Raw genomic sequence first — 24,186 nt, 5'->3', positions numbered from 1 at the left:
GGCAACTCAAAAGCTAGCCCTGACAAAGCTAGTCAATATGTCGTGGGGCTGCGATCTTATACGGGCGAGGCTGTTATATACGGTGGTTATCCGTAGCGCGATCGCCTTCGGGGCGACTTCGTGGCATACTATAAGTGAGGAACCGGCAGGGCCAGCTAAGAGCCTGATGGGGATGCAGAACGAGTGCCTCCGGGTAGTCTGTGGCGCCCACAAAGCGACGCCGGTTCGCCACCTGGAAGCAGAAGCAGCAATCCCGCCACTAGACCTCTATCTTAGTGCCCGGGCTGCTAAGTTTGAAGAACGGCTACGACTTAGCGGGAAGAGAAATCTGCTTCGCAGCGCGAGCGCTAAAGCGTCACATATACTCCGGCAGGATAGGCCGGCGAAGAGGAAGCAGGCGTCGCAGCTACTCCGACCGGCAGGGTACACTATGGAGAAGGAGGCCCGGGGCTCCGAGTGGATGAGTGAGGAAAAGGAGGTCCCGGCTGCCCTCCTCGACCACTGGAGGAAGAGATGGCTCACCGGAGCAGAGCATCACGATCGCCAGCGACGCGCTATCGCTGAGGAACCGGAGGGCCCTTCGATGCAGATACCGAAAGGGGGCAAGTATTTCGGCCTGAACCGACTGGAGGCGTCTACGCTGTGCCAGATCAGGACGGAAAAAATAGGACTAGCAGCCTTCTTATTCAAGACAGGGGCTTTTGGCGTGTACTCGCCGCTATGCCGCTGTGGTGATGCCCCTGAGACGGCAGAGCACGTAATCCTCTTTTGCGGGCTGTTGGAAGGACCGAGGGAACGATTACGGGCCGCCATCGCACCACGGCCACTATACTCTCGCAGAGACCTCGCAACGGCAACAGGAGAACCAGTAGTTAGTGGGACTATTGTAAGATGGCTGCTAGGGACGGGTCGGACAGCTTCAAGCCCCAGATAGCATCGATCTTCTCAGGGGGACTTTGTTGGTAGGTTGAGAACCAACGTAGTATGGTAGTGAACGCAACGCAGTCGCCAATAGGGCGAACCGACGACGCAGCGTATGTATTTAGTCCAGCCATTAGGGCACGGTTTGACATACGGGAGTACTAGTAGAGGTACCGGGGGCTTCGAGCCTACGGCGTATTTAATAATAATAAAATAATAATTAATTCTTATTATATTCACTAGTTCCCCATGACCTTCAGAACGGCAAGATGTTGGAGGTGCGGGGTGGCCAGATAGTCGGGTTTGATTGCCGTCTATTCATCCCAAGTGTGTAGTGCTTGGAGGAGTTGGATAATTGGTCAGTTGTGAAGATGCAACCTATCAGGCAAGTTCCGACGCATTACGTGCTTCTAGCCCTGCAATACGTGCTTCTTCGACACACCATTATGAATGAGCAACGCAACTAAAACTACGTAATCATGCTCGTAGAATTGTCGATGGCGAGTGTGCTGCACATGGTGTTATCGGCCAGATCGAATAATATCACACACTCTACCTCTACTCCTTTGGTTGACCTTGGAATGATATCGGGATCCGAGTTCCTAACCTGCTTCAAACTCATATTGTCTAGCTATTTTTGCCATGAAAATCCAGAAAAGGTCTAATTGAGAATCCATCGATCGAACAAGTCCACATAACCCCGCCCTGTCGTCATATTGTCCGCCATGTCGTGATAGGTCGTATGGAACCGAGTCCGGGGGGAAGGGAGCGTGAGATCTCAGTATATGTAGGCAGTTAGTTGAATTTGGTAGAAAAGAACAGCCTATCGATCGTCATACTAAACACAGAAGGTGTATATTTTTCGCGTCATTGACTCTGCGAATTACTCAAACGCAGCCATCATCAACTTCGAGCACGGTACCGGGATCAAAAAGCAACTCGGCTTTGACGCAGCGCAGTGGTCGTGGACGCTTTCCATCTTTTCGTATAGTTACCTACTCTTCGAGCCCAGCAACACAGTGCTGCTCAAGGTTTTCAAGCCGTCAGTATGGATGTTTATTCTCATCCTATTCTGGGGCATCTCGGCTTGTTCATCGGCTGCTGCTATGGACTTCAAGGGAATCATGTGCGTCCGTTTCGCTATTGGCATGGCGGAGGCTGGATTCTTCCCGGCGGTACTGTATCACATGGCTTTCTGGTATAAGCCAGGCGAGATGCCTAAGCGGATTGCGTTTTTCTACTCTGTGGGGCAGCTTTCCAGTGCGTTGAGTGGGCTGCTGGCTTATGCTATTGGTTTCATGGTAGGCGATCTTCATAGAAACTCTAGCCGTGCCAGATCTGCTAAAAGTACATGTTTATAGGATGGATTGGGAGGCCTTCCCGGCTGGAGGTGGCTCTTCTTGCTCGAAGGACTACCCGCCATCTTGCTGTCTTTCGTCGCACTCTTTCTCCCAGATTACCCCGAGACAGCCAAGATGCTCACGGAAAAGGAACGAGCTTTTCTGAGAAACTGTCTAGCCAAAACCGCACCCACGGGTAAAAGGGGCCATTGGGATTTTGCTTCTCTGAAAGCCTTGTTCAAGGATCCGACCTTCTACACTTTCTCAACTTATTGGATATGTCATGGCATCGGTGGATTCGGCGTCGGTTATGCTCTGCCGACGGTCATTTACGAGCTGGGCTTCACTACAACCTCCAAGTCCCAACTGATGAACATCGTAAGTGGATTGGTCAACCCATGCCTGGATTCATCGTTACTTACTCTTCGTAGCCACCTTACGTTACGGCGTTCTTATTCCTGAACACGGTCGGGTTCTTCCTACACAAGAAGATCATTTGCCCCTGGACTACAGCAGTCGCAAGTAAGAATAAATTTCTCCCTTTTCTCCCAGTGGGATCTATTGCTAAATATATCGCAGTTGAATCTACAATCATAATATGCTACATCATACTCGTCACCGTTTCAAATGCAGTGGTCCGATATGTCTGCCTTATCGTGGCCGTAGCGTGCGCCGGATCTGCCTATCCAGTTATCTGGCCAGAACGCATTCGTGCCATCGACGGCACAGTGGCTGCTGGGATAGGTATCGGCTTCACAAACGCCATGGCACAATTTGGAGGTATTGCCGGTCCTCATGTGTACAGTACGGTCTTTGGTCCGAGATATCGGACGTCGTACGTAATATGTCTGAGCTTCCTCATCGTTGGTATTACGGCTATATCGACATCGTGGTTTCTGGTAGCATGCAAGGATCGTAGAAAAGCGGCTTTGGTTGGAGAGGACCATGTTAATACTTCAGGCTCCTCATCTCTGTAGCACTAATCTAGGATATTTGACCTGTCTTGCAGCAGACGAAGGTTAGGTCAACTGGAGACTGGGAACTGCTACATCTGAATTGCAGTTGGCCTCTCACTAATAACAAACTTTTATATCAAGCGAATCTTTTCGACATAAACACCTCTCTTCCACAAAGATCATTCGAACTCCTTCATCTCCGCTGGTGGAACAGCTTCCCAATCGGGATAGTCCGTCAGGCGAGGGAAGTCTGCTTCGTGAGTTACAAGAAAACGACCCTCGCTACTTTCCTCGCAATGATACCTCTGTCGTGATCTTAATTCCATCGTAAACGCTGGGGCCTGACTGTCTGTTCCAAAACGGCAATCCGAGTCTTCGAAGCGAGGGTGTAGCTTAGGGAGCTCAACGGATATGAGCACATCTGATCTGCCGGATGGCGAGTCGCAGATAGGATAGCTGGTGTATCCAGAGAGCAATGTCGTGAGTCTCAGTAGTGACAAAGACTTGGGCGAATATGTATGAAATTCCTATCAATCTCATCCCAGCACCCTTAGCCTACGCCGCGAAAGCCCAGGCGGACTGCATCGCGGCGCGGCTTTTTGCCGTCCTTTCCAGGAAATCTCGCCTCAGATATTATTGGAGCCCTGATGGGGATGGTAATCCGGAGCACTTCGACCAGGGAAAGAAGGAATAAATGGTCTGCCTAATGATGTTCAACATCTAAGTCGCTTCCAAGTATGTCGCCAGGTTCCCGTATGTTGGACAGTCCGGCCACGCCCTACCGTGACTGCTCTGACCACACAATCATTAGGAGCATGTACGATCTATAGCAAGAGGGAAAATAATCGCAGGAACCACGAGATACGGAATGAAAAATCGCCTTCGGCATCATTTTGTTATCAGATTCATTCGCCGAGAAAGTCAGTCACTGGAGTGAAGGAATCTACAAGGTTTGAGTATGGAATGAATGGATACTCATCATCCGTGCTTACCGTCCGTGAAGAAACAATGAGGTATATCCATGCTCCATGATATCGAGGGCATGTGGAAGGGTCCGTGGACTGCGGAGGGGGAGCTTAATATGGCTTGACAAATACTTGACCAAGCTCATTTATGGGCACAAGGTATTCAGGACACTATGACCAAGTTTCGGCCTCTAGTTATATTTCGTCAACGGCTGCCCAAATGTTTCTTACGAGAGGGCGTTTACGGACATGGACCTGAACAAGGCAAGGAGGACGAGCTGCTTTATTACTGAGGCCGAGTCTTTGGATTATAGTTTTGGCCAAAGTATAGTAAAGCCACCTTCTTTTACAGTTAAACACAATCTAAAGGCTACTGACCTGTATGCTGTTCATTTTCTTCTTCTTATGTTGTCCTTTAGGTATGAGGGGTTTAGATGGCAAATGCTCACTTGAATAGTACTAATACTTTTCTCCACGGGATTCGTATCGCTGCCTATCGGCCAGACGATTCCCCCACCCTCTCCTCCGACCAACACATTTGGCACGAGCCTAGTGCCTCAGTCTACATTAGCGCAGCCTCGAACTGCCTCAAAAGGAGTGAAAACCATCACTTCACGCCATTAAATGACCGCATGTAGCATGCGTAAGCAGTGGCGGTCATCGCGGCCTTTACTTTGCGCCGACTTCACTCGGAGCTACGCGCAGGCTTACAGCTGACGTATCCCCGGCGCACTGGATCCCTATATATCTGCATGCTCCTCTAATACCCCAAAGGTTTGGCTTCTATCATCCTATCATCCTCAACTCAATCAACAACCAATAAAGTGTCAAACAAACCATCAACATAACCATGCCCCCTTACTATAATCTTCTCCTCGACGGCCCCTGCCCCCGCGGCCCCCATCCGCCCAGCGCCATGCTGCAATTTCTCCGCGGGCCCCTAACACTAAACAATATGATCGCACTGGCCATCTCGTACTCCGTCTACCGCAGCCGACAAGTCCTGACTGCCGCTGCCGCCGCCGCCTTAGGCGAGAAGCCAGGTTGTCAGATGAGTCGCCCCGAATCCCTCTTCGGCCTCCTCGCCTTTCTCTTCGCCACCTCCCTCGTCTACAACTTCGTCGCCCTCTTCCACGTCCATAGGCTTAACAAACATGTCTACGAGCACCTCGGAGGCCAGGGCAGTTGCGCCCGGCGGGGGGCTTTGACTGACGTGGAGAGGGCTGCTTTGAGGAGGAGGTATCAGTTGATGATGAAGGCAAGGTCGAGTTTGTTTGTGGCGGTGGCGGATGTGGTTTTGGGACTGATGTTTTTGGGGATATATGTTTTGACTACCCTGCAGGCGAAGCGGGAGGTGAGGGTGGAGCTCGGTGTGGCATATGCTAGCATTGGTGCGCTGGTTGCTTTGTGAGTACTGGATCTTTCTTTAATTTTTGGTTTTGTGAGATGGATTGAGCCAATTTGAGAGGAGTTGCGTGCTGACAAGCTTGACTTATAGCCTTTTCTACTTTGGCCTCGGCGTCAATGCTGTCAAGCGATGGGTGCGTGACGGCAAGGAGAGAAAGTTGGAGGCAGAGGAGGTGGAAGTTGCCGATGCTAAGGAGCCTTTGCTTGTCAACCCGGAGATCGCGTGATTTGTTCGGCTCGAATGTTAGCCATTACAGGCTGTACCTTCTCACGGCAGCCAAAGCACTGGCACCATTTCCAATAGTTGATGAGTTGCGGCTTCCTTGGAAGTCGTCGTTAAGATAAATTGCTGAATGTATAATACCCTGCAAACCAGAAAACGTTCAATATCTCAGAACTGTAGACTTCCAACCGCTCGTTCCCGCTGTTTTCCTCCCGAGCTCTCCTCGGAACTAGTCTTCGGATCCTCTATCTGCTCAACGATAACTTTCGTCGAAACGTCGATGTGAATACAATTTTCATCAAAAATACTGCCCCATAGCGCATCTTGGCTGACACCACGAGGCCATCTATTCACCTGCCGTAGACTCCTTTTATTACCCCACCCCGTCTGCCCGCCCAGATTCCACCACCACCACCTAGGCCCGTTTTCTCTTCCGTTCTCAATGGCAGAAGCACTGTATTTGCTCGCCGGCCCATGAATCCAAATAGTGTTCCCAAATGGTCGAGCGGGAGTCCTGACGAAAGCAAACTCGGATAGTCCCGCATCGCGGATGTCTTGTGGGGCGCTGAACAGGATAGTGGCAGTCCAGAGGATGGAGTTGAAGAAGCCATTACAAGCAACAAGTGTCCCCACGAAACAGTAGGTTGTAGTATTAGGCTTAACACCGGCCATATTAGCAACGCGTAGCACGGCAATGGGAGCAGTGCATATAATGTAGAGGCACGGGTAAGCAAGAAACGCTGGGTGGTGACCGGAGGCATTTCTCTTTCCCACCGAAGTTGGCGCTGAATTCCTTAGCGGTAGGAAACGCGACGAGCGTTTCTGGCGCCACAGCGTGAAAAGTGTCCATACGTATAAAAGCATTGTCACTCCTATCGAGGTGAGGATCCAAAAGTAATGGGTCCACAAGCGGGAGGGTTCGTAATCGGAGTTGATCCAGCACTTCAAACGTATATATGGTATCAGTTTTCCAAAATTCATGCTTCGCGAAAAGGGATGGAAGGATCCAATCCTTCAACTCACCCACGTATTGGCCCTCGTGTACCAACCACCACCGGAAGCGCCATTTTCTGTGACAATGATTCCAACGGAACTGGCTGTAAAAACAGAGATCCAGATGCATAAGATGCAAGTATATGTGGCCCACCTTGTCGGTTTGTAGCCGTGAACCACGGTGAGAAACGTATTGGCCGAAATAACCGAAAGAAAAAGACTGGCGGCCAGTTTGCCATTAGAGAGAAGCCAGCCCTGTGCCCAGCACACAGGTGATGAGATGAAAATGCCATCGGAAATAAGCCAGTGTAAATTAAGAACATAAGCCAACGCATCTTGCATATCGGCCACCAGTAAGTTGTAGATGAGCATAGGGAATGGGTTGCGCGACGTTTGCGGGGGGGCAGTTTCTTGGGAGTGTTCCTCGGTGGGCTCTCCATGGGCCAGTTGGATTGGAATTTCGGCAGTCGTGAAGTTGTGCTCTGTTGGACAACGTGTTCGCCTTGGACAAGGTAGTAGGAGTTTGTGGGTGAGGAAGAGGAATAGTAGCGCCGTAGATACGAACGACAGGAATGAGGCGAGTGCCACGGCGATCAGACCATGGCGGTAGGCTTGCGGGAGCGGCGATAGAGTACCGTGCGGTACTGACTCTTCCAGTTCCATAGATATGGTTTCGGTTCAGGCTTGTTCGTAGCACTTCAGAGGCCAGATGGGAAAGATGCGTGGGGCTGCACGTCCCAGAAAGGCGAGATCTGGACCTTTATTGTCAGAATGAACCCTGCTAATACAGAGAGCCAAGAAGTATCTAAAGGAGATTTTGATCAATTCTGCCTGTGTGTTTGCTATTACTGTGCGCAGTCGTACGATGGGGGCATCCCTTGCATGTGCGGCGCGTGCTGTGCTGTGCTGTATACAAACATTGCTTCAGTTCAGCCCCTACCTTCCCGGCAATTTTCGTCACCCCTTGCCTTTTGGTTTGGTGCTCATATGTGTGGCACAATATTAAAATAGATGCTGCAAGGATCTTCATTGTAATCAATACCATGTTTCCATTGGTCTATAAAAATTGATGTTGGCTGCATACCGATGCGGTGTCCGGGAGCTAGTACCTGCGCTCCCAAACCAACATGATGTGAGGTTATAGTCTAGCGACTGACTAATTTAATGAGACAGCAACGAATCCATCCTGCGAGAATAAGTGAAGCTAGGTTAGAAAAATGATTCTTCTTCCCGCTGGTAGTTAGTGTAAAAGGTTACCTGCACCTGCCAAATAGATATGCAACGGTATTTCGAGGTTATGCTATGGTATGCTTAAATGAGAGGATACGTCTGCGGGTCCAAATTGAAAGGCTTTGAGGGTTTCTCTTGGTGCTTATGATGATGATCTGCGCACATAATCCTTGATCGTGGGATAGGGGGCAGACCGAGTGTTATTTTCGCAACCGCGTAACAATGGACCTTGTCACAGGCAAACATCAAGTTTGAGGCATTCATAGCGGACTTCGGGTTGGAAAACGTGCGAACAATCATTCATGTAGCCTAATTTGTGAGGGTTACCCACATTCTAACAGACCATAATAGCAAGAGACGTCATCCAAGTAGCCTCCACATAGCCCTACCCAGGAATATACTATAACATTGTATTTGGTCTAAAGGATTTCGCACTTTTGTCTTGAATTGCTTCCGTTTATAACTCAGCCACATTTACCATGTGCGCATACGCATCGAAGGGAACCTCAGGAATGTTTCTCGGAGCCTATGCCCAGCTGACTTTTGTTCTTCCTTTTTATTCATCATTATATTTACTTACATAATTAACTTATGTTGGCCAATAGGACGCACTGCACGTGCGGAGTGTACAGACGCCTGGCCCAGATGAGGTTAACGTTCTACGGGATTGGCTACGGCATTTGTTTTCCTCTCCTTTTGACTATGGTGTATAAATCACACCAAAGCCTGTCTACCTTTCATACTCTTCAACCAGACAAGAAACCCATGTCAAATAGTCCATATCCATTTTGGCATGTTTCGAACATAAAATATTTCAGCTTCCACTTTGTCCTAGAAAGATGTTCAAGAGATATTAAGAACTACAGAGTCTCATATCAGTACCACTTCTCAAATCGGTTGTTGGCACGGCTGTTGGACCTTCAAGGCTACTACACCAAGACTACCAGTCTTGGAAGGAGATATGACCATCACCTATCGAACTACACAAGTGCTGCCTGTGGGACAGGCATCGTTCATTCCTGTCTATGTAAGGCCCTTATGGCCGCTGTTCACTTCTTTAAGGACAGTCCAGAGATCATGACATTTTCAATACAAGACTATTTGCCCACAATCCAATAACGGCTCTGGCTGGTGCTTCAGGCGCTACACCACTTACAAGAGGCTGGAACTTCCACAGGGGTACCGTGGTCTATCTATACGTCAAGCAAAGTTTTAGTGTTGAACAGATTCTCACGAGCCTCGAGATAGTTTCAAATCAACGTACGCAGATTAACCTTGCATAGTAAAAGTTCAATACAAATAATTACTAATAATTACTAACAGCCAGCTTACCAAAAAAGGACACCAGGGTTTTACTAGTAAAGCACTCACAGTCTGGCAATTCCGGATTCCCCAGCCAATTCTAAGCTGTTTATGCAAGTTTAACGCCAAGAGGCGCGCTAAAGAGACCACCAGGACTTTCAAAGGGCTGGTCATTTCACACTAATTACCCTATTCAGAATCCAATGGCCCCCACCGCTTCCACAAATATCGGTACCAGTTCTGCGTCTTCAACTTCCAGTGAACATCCGAGCCAGCCTGCTTTAACTCAGGAGCTTAATGCTGCTTTATTACAAATCAAAAATTGAATATGGTCAACAGTCTGTCAGCATATTCATTAATGTATTATAAGCACAGTTATTCCACTGGACCCTCCTTGTTACTCAGCGAGTCATGGCCTAATATGGAAGTCTTGGTATATGGAAGAATCGGAGGAACTAGTGCTCTACGGCTCCGACTCCGCGCATTAGCTATCTATGTAAGGGAAGGTATCCGGGAAGAAGATAGGAAGGTTAGAGATCAATGAACCACTTTGAGCACCCCTACCTGAGACCGCTAGTGACCGCCAGTGACCAACAGGTGCTAAGCAGGAGGGACACCTATTACTCCCCGTCACTCTGTACTACTGCCTTCGGCCTAGCCGTATCCTGACACTTACCACTGTGAATAGGCTTGAGTTATTGCGTAAGCGGACTCTAAGCTGTGACGGAAGAATAGATCTCGTACTAACTTCACAAATGTTAATGTAGCCCTTACCATGGTATCATCAAGCTCAACTCACTCTGTATGGATGCCTATTGTCAAAAAAACTTATTTGATAGTTGCCTTCGAGATGCCACTATTGTGAGGGACTGTTCTAGGCAGCTGTCAATCTGCAACGAAGAGAGCGATGAGCTGTCAGTACTTTATGAAGCGAGTGATTGGCTTGCCTTTATTTGGATAATCTGATCAAGACCTGAGTGTAGATGGTAAAGCATACCCACTCGGCAGCACTTGCCTCAGACACTTGAATGTAAATCCTGCCTCGCCACGGGAAGAAGTATGCCTTAGGTTTTCCGTGAACATTGTGGGTCGTTTCGACGATTATAATGGGCAGTCCCGCCTGCACTGCCATGTTGTTCAGCATTCCCTGTTATCTCGAAACCTGCGTGTTGGTAATACAGGCAAGATGGTTGGTTGTATTGGTGATGATGATGGGACTAAGTCCCAAAGGCTGCAGCTACAGAAGGGCTATCTATGGGCAATTGGCCTAAGCGCTGCACCTAGCACACAGGCGGTGTGCCTGGGGCACGCAATACTATAATTTTCTATAAGGGGGTACCAGGGCAGACAATCTGAATTGAGAACCCATCTATCTAGGTCGAACACTTGAGTTTAATCTGACCTAGCCTCACAAGTACCCAAATCAACACAAAATTATCCATTCCCATCTCCGACGGCACCCAACTTGAGCTGATCCTAGAACCTCCCTTCAAAATGGCACAGAATAAAACGGATAGCGGCCACACAGGGCCAGTTTATCAACCGAAAGCCCCTTCCCTTCAGCTTCCATAAGGAATTCGAGATGCAATGTACCGATGGGTTCTTTCTTTCATCATGCTGCATTTTAGCAGAGAGCCCAGAACGACTACTGAAGAGACCATGACGAGGAATTGACACATTTGCACAGTTGTCGCCAGATACGCAACATAATTGGATCGTCATGGCTAAGTAGTTAATCTTCAGCGTCGGCTCATCTCAGCAGATGCTGGGAATTCTCCAAACCCTTACTCACGGCCAGATCAACATGCTTCGCTTTATGAGTGTGCAAACAGTTGAACCACCCTGGTATCCTCGATCACAGCTCTACATGACATTTCACTGGCAACGGTATTGCCGCAGAGGCCCGGGCTTCATTGGAGGGTCTTACCACATACAACGAAGGGCAATGGTCAAAATAACCAGATTCACTAAATTTATCCTTGAGATATCTACCTTTTAACGGGTGGAAGGAACTGTGTTGTTTCACATGGAACATTGGTTGGTTTAGTAAGCAAATCCACTACAAGTCCGTGACACCAGTGTCAGCAAGGACTTATCCTCTTGTTTTGGAAAAATACTCCAGGCCAGACACATTGGAAGCCGTTCCGCAATCCTCTAATCGCAAAGGACCACTAATCGCAGTCAGCCTTCTGCTGCTTTGCGCAAACCAAAGGTTACTGGAGCACCTCGATAACGTTGGAAATGGCTGTGGTATGGGAAAAAAATAGTTGGTTTTACTTCTTACTTTTACAGAGAGCTTCTAGTCTGCATAATACAACTATAGACAAAAGACCTGCCTATGATAAAACGTAGCACACTAGTGCAGCACTCTTCGAATCAATTAAGAAACCCTTAACATGATCGCACAATCCCAACGTATACATGTATGGACTCTACTCTTCAAATAATTTATTATGGTTGAATGGTGGTTTCCTAATTGCATGTGATCCCGATTCCCGAGAGTCCAAGGTTTGCGTGTACCAGGAACCACATTTACGTGTGAAAGTTCATAACGAAATCGACTGCAAGACTTGTCGTAATTTCTATCTCTTTCCTCATTGAGCTTTGCCTAGGATTTAAAATCAGCAGAGCACACATATCAACCCTACAATTGGTATTTAGTGACTGTTCACATCACGGAACAACCCCTCTTTAGAACAACGACCATTCGTTTCTATCCACCATGTTTTCTGCGCGATAATCCGAAATTGGACGTCTCCAGCTTCCGGGTGACATCCGCAATTAAATTTGCTGGGAAACATTTAATTCATCTTACTCCTGTACGCTGGTGCCACTAGGGGCCTTCGCGCCCGTCCTCAAATCTGTTTATTTCCCAGTCCAGGTACCCCAAACGAGCAAGCGAGCGCACCTGGAAACCGTACCTGTTTTAATACGGGAACAATCGGTTCAGGATCTGCCGTGTTTCTAATGAAGAGAGGTGGACTCACTGCCAGGACCAGAGTTGGACTTTACCGAAATTTCTCGATGGCATCGGACGCAACGCCGGCTAGATCCGTCATATCGGTATTTTCTGGCCCACAGCACGTGAGTAAGTAAGGTTCCCTTTCCTAAGGTCGGGGCTGTCCCCGCCTGTGGAACTCTGCGCTGCCTCGAGCTTATTGCCATCGAGTGTCATCGTGACACTCGAGGTAACTAGACCGTCATGGGCCTTGGTTTGACTGAACGGCGCATTACGTTTCCAGTAAGGTTAATTGGACGATAGTAGGGATAATGAGCGAAAATCAGGATGAGAAAGTCGGCCTACCATTGTTTTTGCAGAGATACAAGTGTCTACTATATCTGAGGTGTCGCAAAACTAGTATTCTGTAGCTCCCTTGGAAGACACAATCTTCGTACCCTTTGCGAGGATGCGAAGGAAAGTAACAATACCATCAGGAGGAACAATGGGTTGCCTTGGCTCAACTGGCCTGTTGGCAATCAAAGACGTATATGTACAAAACTGCCATGCCAACCTCGAGGCCCAGAAAAACTCTAGTCCAAGTTTCAAGTCAGCAGTTCAGGCAAGCTGGTAATTACACGAGTGGCGAAGCTTAGAATAACTACAATTGTAAGCTCTTGATTAAGGCTGAAGTCAGTCAATATGATAGGTGCCGAGGTAATTGATATACAGCTCAATAGTCGAATGTGGTTGCAGTTGAGAAAGCATCATTAGGGCACACAGTCTGTCTTGCCTTGAAACAGGATCTCTGGAACACATGGCTAAAATGAGAACACAACTTTACTGTTTATGAACCTGCTGCATACGGTACTGTGCAGTCAATGATCAAGCGGTCTGCGTGCCTATCCCCCTAATATCACCTAGCCATCCTAGCGTTTCTTTTTTTTCATGCGGCGAGTTAGACGGGTGCTCCAACGGTGTAAGTAACAATAAACCCGGAGCAGCCACTGATAGTACATGCAAATAATGCCAGGAAAAGAAGTCAAATCCAGAGGTAGTAATGACTTAGATGACCCACCTTCCCGCATTATTTAGTGTTGTCAGCAATATTTAGTATCTAGTACTGCACTCGCTTGGAGATATACAGGTGTCCGAAATGCACCTGAAACAGCGCTGGAGGCGGGGTAAACTCTACCTATGTATATAGTTCAGATTGTCCAGACAAGCAGCATGTAGAGAATTGAACCTCACTTCCAACCCGAAATTCTATAAGTGTTAATTTTATATCATTCCCGAAGCCCGCAGGAAGAGTTTGAGAAAACAGCTTCGCTAGACACATTGGGGGGTAACCTTAGCACCTGTATTAAGAACTTACAGACTGTTTTCGGGCTTTTAATATGGCCAGGGTGATACAAAGTGTATTGGACACTTGCGTATCTTACGAGGCAAATGATGGTGTCTGCCTCGATATGGATATAAAGTCGTCGTTTGTGTTAATGGAGGGGGATTCATAAAGGCAAGGCGCTTGCAGGGTTTAAGGAGCTAGCAGGCTGTCGTGTCAATGACTTGTCGTGACATTAGCCGCTTATCGGATTGCCGCCTTTATACCAGAGAATCAGTGAGGCGGCATATCAACTGGCGGATGGATCATTGCAAATGTTGGAAGTTGGTTGTTGGGCAGGAATACGGGATGTGGCCTGAGCTTCATAGGGCGGTCGGTGATTCTACCCGTGCTGGACCTGTCCTTGTAAGCGTAGGTGCAGCTTCCAAGGCCACCGCCAACCGGCCTGCATATGCTTGCTTTTGGGGGACAAAGTTCTTTCTTAAAGGATTTTCAAGCACCTCCTCCTCATCTCCTCATTCTTTCTTCTTTACCCCCTCCTCTCTCCTCAGACAGTTTCGTGGGAAAGCTGGGGAGAAGTTACAGGGACGCGAAAAGCGTTTCCTCATATCGACAAGCGACCTGTCAGGGGTGGTCTCCAGATTTGGCCTTGTTTTAGCGCAAATCATCACCGCGGGCTCCGGCTGCCCAGGTCGGCAGCGCAAATTTCGAGACGTTGTGTCTGACGAACCAGACCCTCCGATCATTAAGATCAAAATATCCGGCGTCTTCAATCTCGATTTCCAGCTCCGTACGACGCTCGCACCTCTTCGCGACTTTTCTCGCACTCAAGATTCCCTCGTTCGGAAGCAGCATTAGTTGCATCTGCTGTGCCAGCCAATTGACCCCAGGGAAGCTGATAAGTAAGCTACAAGCTTTTCCCTTTCCAGCCCTGGATGGGGCTGCCGCATTGCCGCTGCCAAACCGGTCCGAATCTTGGCTGATTCCAATCTTGACAGATCTCTACACCCATTACGCGTCTTGCAGTATCTTTCGAGCCTCTGAGGCAGCCTCTCACGGTCACGAACTTTTGCCAATCATCCTTAGGCGATCAGCATTATTTACACCTCATCACAAACGGGTTTTGCCAGTCTAGACTTTCTCAGGGAATCTTACCTGGCCTCGCGTCTCCCCGACACCAACATCGTACCTTATTCTTCCAATCCAACGAACAACACCCTTTCACACACACGCACACACCAACGTCACAATGGCTCGCATACAGATCCCGCTTGACGCCCTGACGTCGCGCCTGAACATTCAGGACCGCTTCTCGGGCTTTCGTAATACGTCGCTGTCCAACCGGTTCTCCAACTTGCGCCCCGTCGGCGAGTTCCTCGACTTCAAGCGCGTCTCCAAACCCGTCAACTTCTCCGAGATGCAATCTCGTGTCAACTACAACCTTGGCCAGTTCTCGAGCAACTACTTGCTCGTCTTCTTCGTGTTGAGCTTCTACGCGCTCATCACCACCCCATTGCTGCTCTTTGACATCGCGCTGCTCGTCACCGGCCTGTGGATTTTGGGCAGATTGGGCGGAGAAGACCTCGTTATCGGAACCTTCCACGCCACGTCGTCTCAGCTCTACACCGGCCTCTTCGTGGTTACCGGTATTCTCTTTCTTATTGCACCGACTTTCAGCACTGTCCTGTGGCTGCTCGGTGCGAGCGGCGTCGTCATTATCGGCCACGCTGCTCTGATGGACAAGCCAATTGATGAGGCTTTTTCTGGGGAGGCGGTCTAGATGGTCGGCCGCGAGCTCCCAAATTTGCGCCCCAATGGGGAAGACCATCGAGGCGCCAGGGGAGGAGAGGATGGGGAGCGCCTCGCGAGGGGGACCAAGAATTCTGGGGATTGGGTCAAAGAGTGGAGGAGTTGCACAGCGACGATACAGATGTACAAGGCGCTGGAATTAATAGACGGTTTGCCAGCGATCGACTCGAGTTCACGGGGACTGATCTCAGTCAGGGCGGCGGAAATGGTGGGCGGTTACGCAAGGGTTACGCTTACCGGGATCCGCATGAGGATTTGGATGACGATTCCACCGAAGAGGATTCGGAGGAGAGCTTCGAACATGACACTGAAGACGACGAGCAGAGTATGCCAAGGGAAATTGAAGATGCGCTGGTTCAGTCTGCATACGCCAGGATACGGAGGGCAAAAGAGAAGGGCAAGCCGGAAGTTAAGCTCAACCGGGAGGAACTCGCGGCTCTCGAGCGGCGACGAAGACGTATGCAGGCAGAAGCAGACGCAGCTAGAAGAGGGTACGCTTCCAGTGCAAGCGGCAGCGACAGGAGACGACAAGGGAAGCAACGATACTCTGTGCCTCTTTCACAGTTGGAGCTTCCTGACCGTCGCAGTACTCGATCAGGGTCGAACGATGCGTTGCCTCGGCATCCATCTCCTGCATCAGTGAACAATCAATCACGACCTACACCACCAATAGGCCTTTTCGCACCGCCAAATGCCCCACGCACTCATCACCCGGCGACGTCTTCTTCACGCCCTAGTTCCAAACATAGGGGCTCATCCCCTTTCAACTATAACTATGTGCAAGCCCCGAATCAGCGGCAAGGTTCCGACACAACAGCACGACCATCTACTGTTCTACCTCCTTACCCGCTGGATCAAGGCGACTTTCGGTCTTCATCTTCCGGCAATTCACGGCCGGATCCCTTCCAGTATCAGACTGCGGGCCCGCGCGTATCGCATATCCAAGGCGCTGCGGCTGCGAGACAAAACGTGTCGGGATCCGTGGACACTGGATACGGCCATATGCTACGCAGGCCTATTCTTGCAACATCCAGGAGCAGTCAGATGGAGGTGGATGACGAGGAATCCAGCGAGGAAGACGGGGAAGAAGACGACACTGCCAGTGACGATGTGGGCAATGGTGCCAATATCGTTCGCGGCAGGACTCCTGACGATATTTTTGTCGTGGAGAACCCGCCTTCTCCTGAGTCTGGGCGCACAAAAGACAAGAGATCCTCGTCTAAGAATTCATCTGGCAAGCGAAAACCTGCTGGCGCCGGTGGAGGTGGGAGGAGGCGAAAGGGGAGGTAGCTTCTTCCTGCTGACTGGCTGCGTTAAAGGCAGAGGGTCTCTTCTCCTACTGTCGCGTATTGCCGGCATTTATAGGCCTACTTTTTTCAATTATTCTTATTTCCTGTCATATCGTGTTATGTTTCATTTGATTTTGTCAACATGAGTATGGAAGATACGAAAGTGCCGTGCCCGATAATGCTTGCAAGGTACGTCACCTTGAATTCATGTGGAAAAGGTATCTATTTAAGCCCACGGTGTATCCAAATTTTGCTGAGTGTTCTCTCGCCTCATTGTCGGTCATTATCTTAAGTCTACGTGTATTCCAAAGGAAAGAAGACAAAGGGATGGGGAATATACGCCAAACGTAGACTTTAGAATCGAAACGTACAACCCGAATTTCCAACCCGAATCCCTCACGCCTAAACAGGGCACATCACCAAGTCTACGAAAACATCCTCCCAATACTGCTCATAAACCCTCCTCCACCCCGCGCATCCTGGTCCACGGTCCTGCGCTCCCACTGCACGTGGCCATCGCGCCCGCGCTCAATGGTCGCACTGCCAGACCCTCCCATACCGCTCGCCATGCGGACAGCCTCGCCCATGAGCCCCATGCTGCCGCCACCTCCGGCGGTCCGCGCAGCGATGCCGAGCATGCGTTCAATGCCCGGTGGGAGGCGCAGGCCAAAGCGGGCTAACAGCGCGGTTAAGGCCCCGCCCGTGATGAGCGGCATGATGACCAGCATGAAGACTTTGATCGGGTGTCGCTTGGCGTAGTAAATGAGGTCGCGGAGGAGGCGCTTCAATTGCTTGTACATGCGCTGGACGAAGTTGGAGCGGGGCTGGCGCTTGTAGTAGGAGGAGGAGGAGCGGCCTGTTGTTTCAAAGAGTTTTGGTTAGCCATATGAACTGTTTCAGCCGCATGTGTTGTTGTTTTGGACTTTGGCTTGGGATCCTGAGACAAGATAAGTCAAGAAGACATACCCCAGTTTCCAAAGAGACTTCGGCTACTATTGTTGTTCCCTAGGTTGAAGAAAGAGCTCCGCGAACTGTTGTGCTTGCTGTAGTGGCTGTTCCCACTCCCAAAGATGTCCGCTGCGATCTTGTCTGCCGGCGTCGAGTGCCCGTAGTGGGATCGGGCTGGGGAGCGGGACTTGGAGCGCTTGCGGCTCTTGTGCGAGGAGGATTTGTGGTGTTTGTGCTTGTGCGACGACGATGTCTTGCCCGAGACGACGGACGCTCCGTCCCAGCTGTCCCAGAACCCCATCGTTGGTGCTGTCTAAAGTGAATGTCTCAGCCGCTGCGCTGAGCTGTGGTGGGACTGCAGAGCGATCAGATCGACTAGTTGCGTGATGGATCGTGGGGTTGACTGTCGTACGGCAACGATTGTCAATTACCTAGACCAGACACACAGGTCGTACAGCGCTCTGAGAAGGCAAAAGCTTGGATCGCCACGAGAGCTCTCAGCCTGTAAAGTAAAGAGGAGCTACGATAGCTTCCTTCAGTGAAAAGCCCGCAAATGGACGGGAGACTCTACCCGGGACCCTCTTCTAAGTGGCAGCTGAGGGGACGGGGAAGTCAACGGAGTCTATTTTTCGATCCTGTGCCTGACAAGGGAATTCTTCGCACGATAACGGGGAATTTGGGCGATGGTACAGTGCCGCTCCACGCTCCGCAGCTATTATCAGGGCCCAGCCACTCGAATTGTCGGTGTGAGAAACCCATGCAGACGGGGATCGTTCGACTGCTGGCAATGCCTGGCCCGCTGCAAAACGGGCCTCCATAGCGCAATCGAGCGCTTAAAGCAGGCGGTGGACTTGGGCAGAATCATATGTAGCGTGTGGCGAATCATGTCAAATAAGCCACGGAAGCAGCTGTCTACTAGCCACAAAGTGACGTTGGATACTTACCCGCAACTCTCTACACCCCAAGCTCATTGACTTACATCGTAATCCATCGCTTCCTACAGCAACCTTCCGGTCTAGAATCATCCTATCTTATCATTCTCATATAAAAGATCCCCAGAATAAGCAAATCTATTTCTAGAATGAGTGGCACTCCTCCAAACTACTGTAAGTCGACTCGTAGCTACCTTCCAATCAACTCATGATTTGACCCGTATCACAGATAAGATCCTCGAGGTCTCCGAGTCGGCCACGACGCAACAGATTCGCGATGCCTACAAGCGGTAAGAAACTTGAAGTCACGTTCTCCTTAGCTTTTTTTATTTACTTAAACATACCACAGAGCAGCTCTGAAAACACACCCTGACCGCGTCCCCACCGACTCCCCCGAGCGCGAACGGCGCACCCGCAAATTCCAACTCGTAAACGATGCCTACTACACCCTCTCCGACCCTGCCCGGAGACGAGAATACGACGCCCAGCGCAAGATGTACGGCTTCACGGGCGGTAACAACAGAAAATCCGCCGGCGGCGGCGCAAGCTACTCAGACCCCTTCGACGACGCCGACATCGACGAGGAAGTGCCCCTCGGTGGGGCCGCAGGCGCAGGAGCCGGTGCGCAATCTTTCCCTTCGTGGGCTTGGAATTTCTTCATGGGCACCAAGGACCCGAAGAACACGCAGCAGGCACGGCAAGAAACCGAACAGGAACAGTTCAGCGACGTGTTTGAGGAGATGCTGCGGGAGCAAGGGCTGGCTGGGGAGAACAACAAGCCTACGGGGAGGTTCTGGGGTGTGGCGGGTGCGGCGTCGGGGGGGGTGCTCGGGTTCATATTGGCGAATTTCCCAGGGCTGATGGCGGGTGCCGTGGCGGGGAATAGATTGGGAGCGATCAGGGATGCGAAGGGTAAGAGCGTTTACGAGGTTTTTCAGGCGCTGCCACAAGCGGAGAGGGCGACGCTGTTAACGCAGTTGGCGGCGAAGGTGTTTAGTCATACTGTAGGGGCATGAGAGCGTTGCTAGGTAAGTAGGGAAGCTACACATGCACCGGCTGGATCATGACAAACGCCGAGACATTTTTCACCATACAAGGACTTTGGACCTTAGAGAAAACGCCAGTGGTGCTGGTGAGTGAACGCCGATGTATGTGTGTTAAGCAGGGACAGGATGGGAGGGTTATCATCGAGCATACGAAAGCAGCAAGTCGCTCGAGGATCACTTGAACCTGAAGCACGGAATAAGTTTATGGGAAGCGCTCGCAAAACATGGCAAAGGTCTTGAATTGAGCTACGCAGATTCTGGCAAACCCGACGTTGATTCTTCTTCCTTCTGTTCATAGTCACGCAGCCTCGTATAGCAACTGGTGTCAGTTCCCAGCATCATCTCCGGAACATGTCCTGTACCAAGAGCCACGAAGCTTCCGAATTGTCACGCTAATACACTAATAAGCCAGCGTTGCTCAAGTAGTATTCGCGTACCACTGAAATCCCAACCAAAAAGGCCGAGAAAACATCATTTCGCTATTACAAACCCAACCTCGCAACCTGCCTAGATCTCGGTCATCGCCCTGCCCGTGGCATTTGTGACCTGGTTCTAATTAGTGCAACGTTCGGTTTTCTACAAGATGGCAGGTGCCCGCCTTGACACCGAGAGTCTTGGCCTTGTTGAGAATGCCAATTCTCTTGCGCGAAGACACGCCATGAGCAGCCCTAGCAGATATGCATCAGCAAATCTCCCATGTACATCATTGCATCCTCGTTTTTATTCCACCTGCTTGGAGCAATGAGCATTAGCTGGGGGTAATGCGAGTGAGATGTACCGAGCAGAGACTATCTTATTATTATTATTATTAAATACGGTGGCTGCTAGGGACGGGTCGGATAGCTTCAAGGCCCAGATAGCATCGATCTTCTCAGGGGGGACTTTGTTGGTAGGTTGAGAACCAACGTAGTATGGTAGTGGACGTAACGCAGTCGCCAATAGGGCGAACCGACGACGCAGCGTATGTATTTAGTCCAGCCATTAGGGCACGGTTTGACATACGGGAGTACTAGTAGAGGTACCGGGGGCTCCGAGCCTACGGCGTATTTAATATTATTATCGCTGCGTCGTCGGTTCGCCCTATTGGCGACTGCGTTACGTCCACTACCATACTACGTTGGTTCTCAACCTACCAACAAAGTCCCCCCTGAGAAGATCGATGCTATCTGGGCCTTGAAGCTGTCCGACCCGTCCCTAGCAGCCACCTTACAATAGTCCCACTAACTACTGGTTCTCCTGTTGCCGTTGCGAGGTCTCTGCAAGAGTATAGTGGCCGTGGTGCGATAGCGGCCCGTACCTCGGTCCTTCCAACAGCCCGCAAAAGAGGATTACGTGCTCTGCCGTCTCAGGGGCGTCGCCACAGTGGCATAGCGGCGAGTACACGCCAAAAGCCCCTGTCTTGAGTAAGAAGGCTGCTAGTCCTATTTTTTCCGTCCTGATCTGGCACAGCGTAGACGCCTCCAGTCGGTTCAGGCCGAAATACTTGCCCCCTTTCGGTATCTGCATCGAAGGGCCCTCCGGTTCCTCAGCGATAGCGCGTCGCTGGCGATCGTGATGCTCTGCTCCGGTGAGCCATCTCTTCCTCCAGTGGCCGAGGAAGGCAGCCGGGACCTCCTTTTCCTCACTCATCCACTCGGAGCCCCGGGCCTCCTTCTCCATAGTGTAACCTGCCGGTCGGAGTAGCTGCGACGCCTGCTTCCTCTTCGCCGGCCTATCCTGCCGGAGTATATGTGACGCTTTAGCGCTCGCGCTGCGAAGCAGATTTCTCTTCCCGCTAAGCCGTAGCCGTTCTTCAAACTTAGCAGCCCGGGCACTAAGATAGAGGTCTAGTGGCGGGATTGCTGCTTCTGCTTCCAGGTGGCGAACCGGCGTCGCTTTGTGGGCGCCACAGACCACCCGGAGGCACTCGTTCTGTATCCCCATCAGGCTCTTAGCTGGCCCTGCCGGTTCCTCACTTATAGTATGCCACGCAGTCGCCCCGAAGGCGATCGCGCTACGGATAACCACCGTATATAACAGCCTCGCCCGTATAAGATCGCAGCCCCACGACATATTGACTAGCTTTGTCAGGGCTAGACTATCTTATTATACATGATGAGGAGTTCTACATCTTTCTCGTTGTGAACAAGGAAAGCACGGTAGCCGTTGAGCATCTGGGGTAAGATGTTAGCATAGAGCCCCAGGTGCGGCGGAACAGAAACAAGGAGTGGAAGCAAATGATTTACTTTTCTCAAAAAAGAAGTAGAGCAAAGAAGGCGAATGCTGGTACTGGGATAGAGTGACCAAGCGGCGGTACTTCTTAGCTGTTCCATAACCGACTTGTAAATGCAATGTCAACAATGGTTGTATACAAGCTAGCATTCGTTTGGTACCCGCTGGGAGGGATCTTACGCTCGGCATGGCAGCAGTACCTCTGAAGGGACGGGGTACGGCATAACCAATACCCTTGGGGCGACGCCAGCTGCTCGATCCTGTCTAAATGAGCCTTCAGCACAGCGTCCATTTCCTAGAAGAATGTAAATTGTGAGAACTCACCACACTTGAATCGGTCGCTTTGATGGCAGTTGAACGCCGGCTTGTCTGGATGTACATTAGCCATCTTTCGCCAGTCTCAATACTTTCTCAAGGTGGAAGGGGCAGTCGAGACCGAGGTTGACAGTGGTCATTCGTACTCTTCTTGATTATGGTAACCATCTAGGAGCAAATTAGTATGTATCTCTTTCTGGGAAATCACGCGACGGAGGACAAGTTACCCTGGGCGAGTCCTATGCTGGCAGCTCCTTGTCTGATGATAGTGAGTCCGATGTGATTGATAAAGCACGTCCTCAATGCCCGTCCAGTGAAATTGCAAAGGAAGGCCGGGGAAAGCTACGCAGGCGCTTGGGCCACATATACATTTGTGTGAGGTGCTAATTGTGTAATGGTTTTATAGCGGTTTGCAGTGGTATAATTTATCGATAGGAGGTTTGACGTCATCCCCAGTTCTTTGTAACGTACAGTCACTTAGAGGATGTTGGGTTCGCCGTAATTCTGTTGCCCCAGCCTAGAGTCCCATCAATTAAGTAACCGGTTACTTAGGCAGGATCGTGTATGTTATAGGCCCTATGTCATAATTGTTCTTTAGCAATGTCAGGTTATTAGCGACTGCTGTCACCGTGGCACTGTATTCAGACGTCTCCATTACAGAAATGCGTTTGAACTACCATAGGCTCGAATGATTAAGTGCTCAAATACTTTACTCCCGTCTGTACTTTTGACGGTGGAGTGACACGCGATCTATACTTGTGTGTCCCAGTTGTGTGATCCATGTCTACGGTTTTTGAACGGCTTTTCAACGCACAAAATAGCGTATCTGAATGTCACGTTTGCACGCCCTCTTGCAAGGCCTGGAAGGCCTGCAAGAATGCCAAGCCACCTCTTCCGTGGGATATAGCAAATGCCCACAACGAAGGGGATGACACAGGAGACCAAGCAAGATATGTCCTTGAATCTATCAATAATTGTACAAGTGGCTGGGGAATGATGGCAAAAAGCATACCAGGTCTTGGCAACATCTTTGCTTTATCCATGGAGCCTCCACACACTCTAAATACAGCTTTTTTGCCATATTAACATAGTCATCTGCGGTGCACAAGGGCGGTGGGAGAATGCCCTCTTCGATCATATTGATGCCAGCCTCCTATTATTCTGCGGTCAGGTCAAACGCTTCGAACCAGTCTGCTATCACGAGCTTGGAACCTTCACCATGCTTGAGCAGTACAAATGCCAAAGTTAAGAACAGAGACTTGTGGGAGAAATGGGACAACGCTTCTGAAATCCACACAAAGTTGAAGTCTGGTTTGGGCCCATGGATAAAAACTTCTTCCGCATCTTCTCTGCATCGAGCTCGCTGAAACGAACGTTGCCTGACGTATACAGAATGGCATCTGAGGAAGCGGTCGTGTCTTTAGCAGCAGCGACTTCAGCGAGTGTCAACCGCTTGGAGATTTCGACCTGACGTCCACTAATGATGACTCCGGTGACATCACAGTTATGATCCTTTACCGAGATCGGCTTGTGCCGTCGATACCAAATCAAACGTCGAGAACCTTGCTTCCATCGGGTAGCCGGAGAGCTCAAGGAGGAGTTTGGTCAAATTAACCTGCGCCTCCTCCGTGGTTTCATCAGGAGACTTGAAGAACCCATGATGATATGTTGGCCATTACGGATGTCTCAGCGAAAAGTTAAGACTCGGGGTTTCAGGGTCGCGCACCACAACAGGTGCAACCATACCAGAGCGAGTAGTAGTAGTCTGATGCGGTCCTTCAGGTTTGTGGAGGAGGCATGCTCCTCGAATGCTGGTCCCTCGTATTGATCACCTGGGCGTGTTCTGTCTGTATTGCTCTTCAATGGCAGTGGTTGGTCTGGCATGACAGCAGAAATGGAGCTTCCCTTTCGGCGTACTCGTAAATTCGAAACTGGTTGTTTGTGGTCTTACAATTTGGATAAGGCGCACTATAACACAAAACGGCCGAGGTCTTATATATGGTAACGGCGTGTTTATTC

General features: G+C 50.1%; 9 protein-coding genes across 9 annotated transcripts; 5 read left to right on the top strand and 4 right to left on the bottom strand.

Moving 5' to 3' along the window:
- Positions 1-1,663: 1,663 nt before the first annotated feature.
- BCR38DRAFT_460159 (retrograde regulation protein 2) lies at positions 1,664-3,338 on the top strand (the record flags this gene model as incomplete). Its single annotated transcript, XM_040862379.1, has 6 exons — positions 1,664-1,708; positions 1,773-2,222; positions 2,283-2,639; positions 2,693-2,783; positions 2,841-3,193; positions 3,324-3,338. The coding sequence occupies 6 exons, from the start codon at positions 1,664-1,666 to the stop codon at positions 3,336-3,338; spliced, it is 1,311 nt and encodes a 436-aa protein (XP_040712690.1).
- A 1,559-nt stretch (positions 3,339-4,897) lies between these two features.
- On the top strand, positions 4,898-5,992 carry BCR38DRAFT_444413 (uncharacterized protein). Its single transcript, XM_040860938.1, has 2 exons — positions 4,898-5,589; positions 5,681-5,992. The coding sequence occupies exons 1-2, from the start codon at positions 5,033-5,035 to the stop codon at positions 5,814-5,816; spliced, it is 693 nt and encodes a 230-aa protein (XP_040712689.1). The 5' UTR covers positions 4,898-5,032; the 3' UTR covers positions 5,817-5,992.
- BCR38DRAFT_398472 (uncharacterized protein) lies at positions 5,981-7,528 on the bottom strand (the record flags this gene model as incomplete). Its single annotated transcript, XM_040857691.1, has 2 exons — positions 6,836-7,528; positions 5,981-6,754 (listed from the first exon to the last, which is right to left on the bottom strand). Exons 1-2 carry the CDS (start codon positions 7,466-7,468, stop codon positions 5,981-5,983), a joined length of 1,407 nt encoding a protein of 468 aa, XP_040712688.1. The 5' UTR covers positions 7,469-7,528.
- Positions 7,529-13,474: 5,946 nt separating this feature from the next.
- On the top strand, positions 13,475-14,719 carry BCR38DRAFT_56799 (uncharacterized protein). The gene is made up of 2 exons (XM_040865481.1): positions 13,475-14,519; positions 14,616-14,719. Exon 1 carries the CDS (start codon positions 13,837-13,839, stop codon positions 14,473-14,475), a length of 639 nt encoding a protein of 212 aa, XP_040712687.1. The 5' UTR covers positions 13,475-13,836; the 3' UTR covers positions 14,476-14,519; positions 14,616-14,719.
- Positions 14,720-14,866: 147 nt separating this feature from the next.
- Positions 14,867-15,397, top strand: BCR38DRAFT_350510 (prenylated rab acceptor 1; the record flags this gene model as incomplete). Its single annotated transcript, XM_040856567.1, has 1 exon — positions 14,867-15,397. One exon carries the CDS (start codon positions 14,867-14,869, stop codon positions 15,395-15,397), a length of 531 nt encoding a protein of 176 aa, XP_040712686.1.
- A 1,531-nt stretch (positions 15,398-16,928) lies between these two features.
- BCR38DRAFT_56737 (uncharacterized protein) lies at positions 16,929-18,118 on the bottom strand. Its single transcript, XM_040865480.1, has 3 exons — positions 18,076-18,118; positions 17,682-18,018; positions 16,929-17,571 (listed from the first exon to the last, which is right to left on the bottom strand). Exons 2-3 carry the CDS (start codon positions 17,962-17,964, stop codon positions 17,141-17,143), a joined length of 714 nt encoding a protein of 237 aa, XP_040712685.1. The 5' UTR covers positions 17,965-18,018; positions 18,076-18,118; the 3' UTR covers positions 16,929-17,140.
- Positions 18,119-18,549: 431 nt separating this feature from the next.
- Positions 18,550-20,111, top strand: BCR38DRAFT_444409 (DNAJ domain-containing protein). Its single transcript, XM_040860937.1, has 3 exons — positions 18,550-18,769; positions 18,825-18,885; positions 18,945-20,111. Exons 1-3 carry the CDS (start codon positions 18,745-18,747, stop codon positions 19,609-19,611), a joined length of 753 nt encoding a protein of 250 aa, XP_040712684.1. The 5' UTR covers positions 18,550-18,744; the 3' UTR covers positions 19,612-20,111.
- Positions 20,112-21,455: 1,344 nt separating this feature from the next.
- Positions 21,456-22,436, bottom strand: BCR38DRAFT_375394 (uncharacterized protein). Its single transcript, XM_040857335.1, has 5 exons — positions 22,395-22,436; positions 22,177-22,335; positions 22,053-22,116; positions 21,867-21,959; positions 21,456-21,794 (listed from the first exon to the last, which is right to left on the bottom strand). Exons 2-5 carry the CDS (start codon positions 22,231-22,233, stop codon positions 21,727-21,729), a joined length of 282 nt encoding a protein of 93 aa, XP_040712683.1. The 5' UTR covers positions 22,234-22,335; positions 22,395-22,436; the 3' UTR covers positions 21,456-21,726.
- Positions 22,437-22,707: 271 nt separating this feature from the next.
- Positions 22,708-24,051, bottom strand: BCR38DRAFT_468119 (uncharacterized protein; the record flags this gene model as incomplete). The annotated part of the gene is made up of 5 exons (XM_040862769.1): positions 22,708-23,124; positions 23,346-23,516; positions 23,552-23,654; positions 23,686-23,812; positions 23,914-24,051. The coding sequence occupies 5 exons, from the start codon at positions 24,049-24,051 to the stop codon at positions 23,001-23,003; spliced, it is 663 nt and encodes a 220-aa protein (XP_040712682.1). The 3' UTR covers positions 22,708-23,000.
- Positions 24,052-24,186: the final 135 nt, after the last annotated feature.

The sequence above is a fragment of the Pseudomassariella vexata genome (assembly GCF_002105095.1).
Source record: "Pseudomassariella vexata strain CBS 129021 chromosome Unknown BCR38scaffold_12, whole genome shotgun sequence".
In the NCBI taxonomy this organism is placed as follows: Eukaryota; Fungi; Ascomycota; class Sordariomycetes; order Amphisphaeriales; family Pseudomassariaceae; genus Pseudomassariella; species Pseudomassariella vexata.
This window is presented reverse-complemented; position numbering and strand designations above follow the sequence as displayed.

Bases quoted from the DNA above. Each gene is read 5' to 3' on its own strand.
- BCR38DRAFT_56799 (XM_040865481.1), top strand. From the start codon at position 13,837: ATGACTTGTCGTGACATTAGCCGCTTATCGGATTGCCGCCTTTATACC.
- BCR38DRAFT_444409 (XM_040860937.1), top strand. From the start codon at position 18,745: ATGAGTGGCACTCCTCCAAACTACT. The intron at 18,770-18,824 runs GTAAGTCGACTC...CCCGTATCACAG, and splicing joins TGGCACTCCTCCAAACTACT to ATAAGATCCTCGAGGTCTCC. The intron at 18,886-18,944 runs GTAAGAAACTTG...AACATACCACAG, and splicing joins ATTCGCGATGCCTACAAGCG to AGCAGCTCTGAAAACACACC.
- BCR38DRAFT_375394 (XM_040857335.1), bottom strand. From the start codon at position 22,233: ATGTACATCCAGACAAGCCGGCGTTCAACTGCCATCAAAGCGACCGAT. The intron at 22,117-22,176 runs GTGAGTTCTCAC...AGGCTCATTTAG, and splicing joins AAGCGACCGATTCAAGTGTG to ACAGGATCGAGCAGCTGGCG. The intron at 21,795-21,866 runs GTAAATCATTTG...ATCTTACCCCAG, and splicing joins CTACTTCTTTTTTGAGAAAA to ATGCTCAACGGCTACCGTGC.
- BCR38DRAFT_56737 (XM_040865480.1), bottom strand. From the start codon at position 17,964: ATGGGGTTCTGGGACAGCTGGGACGGAGCGTCCGTCGTCTCGGGCAAG. The intron at 17,572-17,681 runs GTATGTCTTCTT...TTGAAACAACAG, and splicing joins AAGTCTCTTTGGAAACTGGG to GCCGCTCCTCCTCCTCCTAC.
- BCR38DRAFT_444413 (XM_040860938.1), top strand. From the start codon at position 5,033: ATGCCCCCTTACTATAATCTTCTCCTCGACGGCCCCTGCCCCCGCGGC. The intron at 5,590-5,680 runs GTGAGTACTGGA...CTTGACTTATAG, and splicing joins ATTGGTGCGCTGGTTGCTTT to CCTTTTCTACTTTGGCCTCG.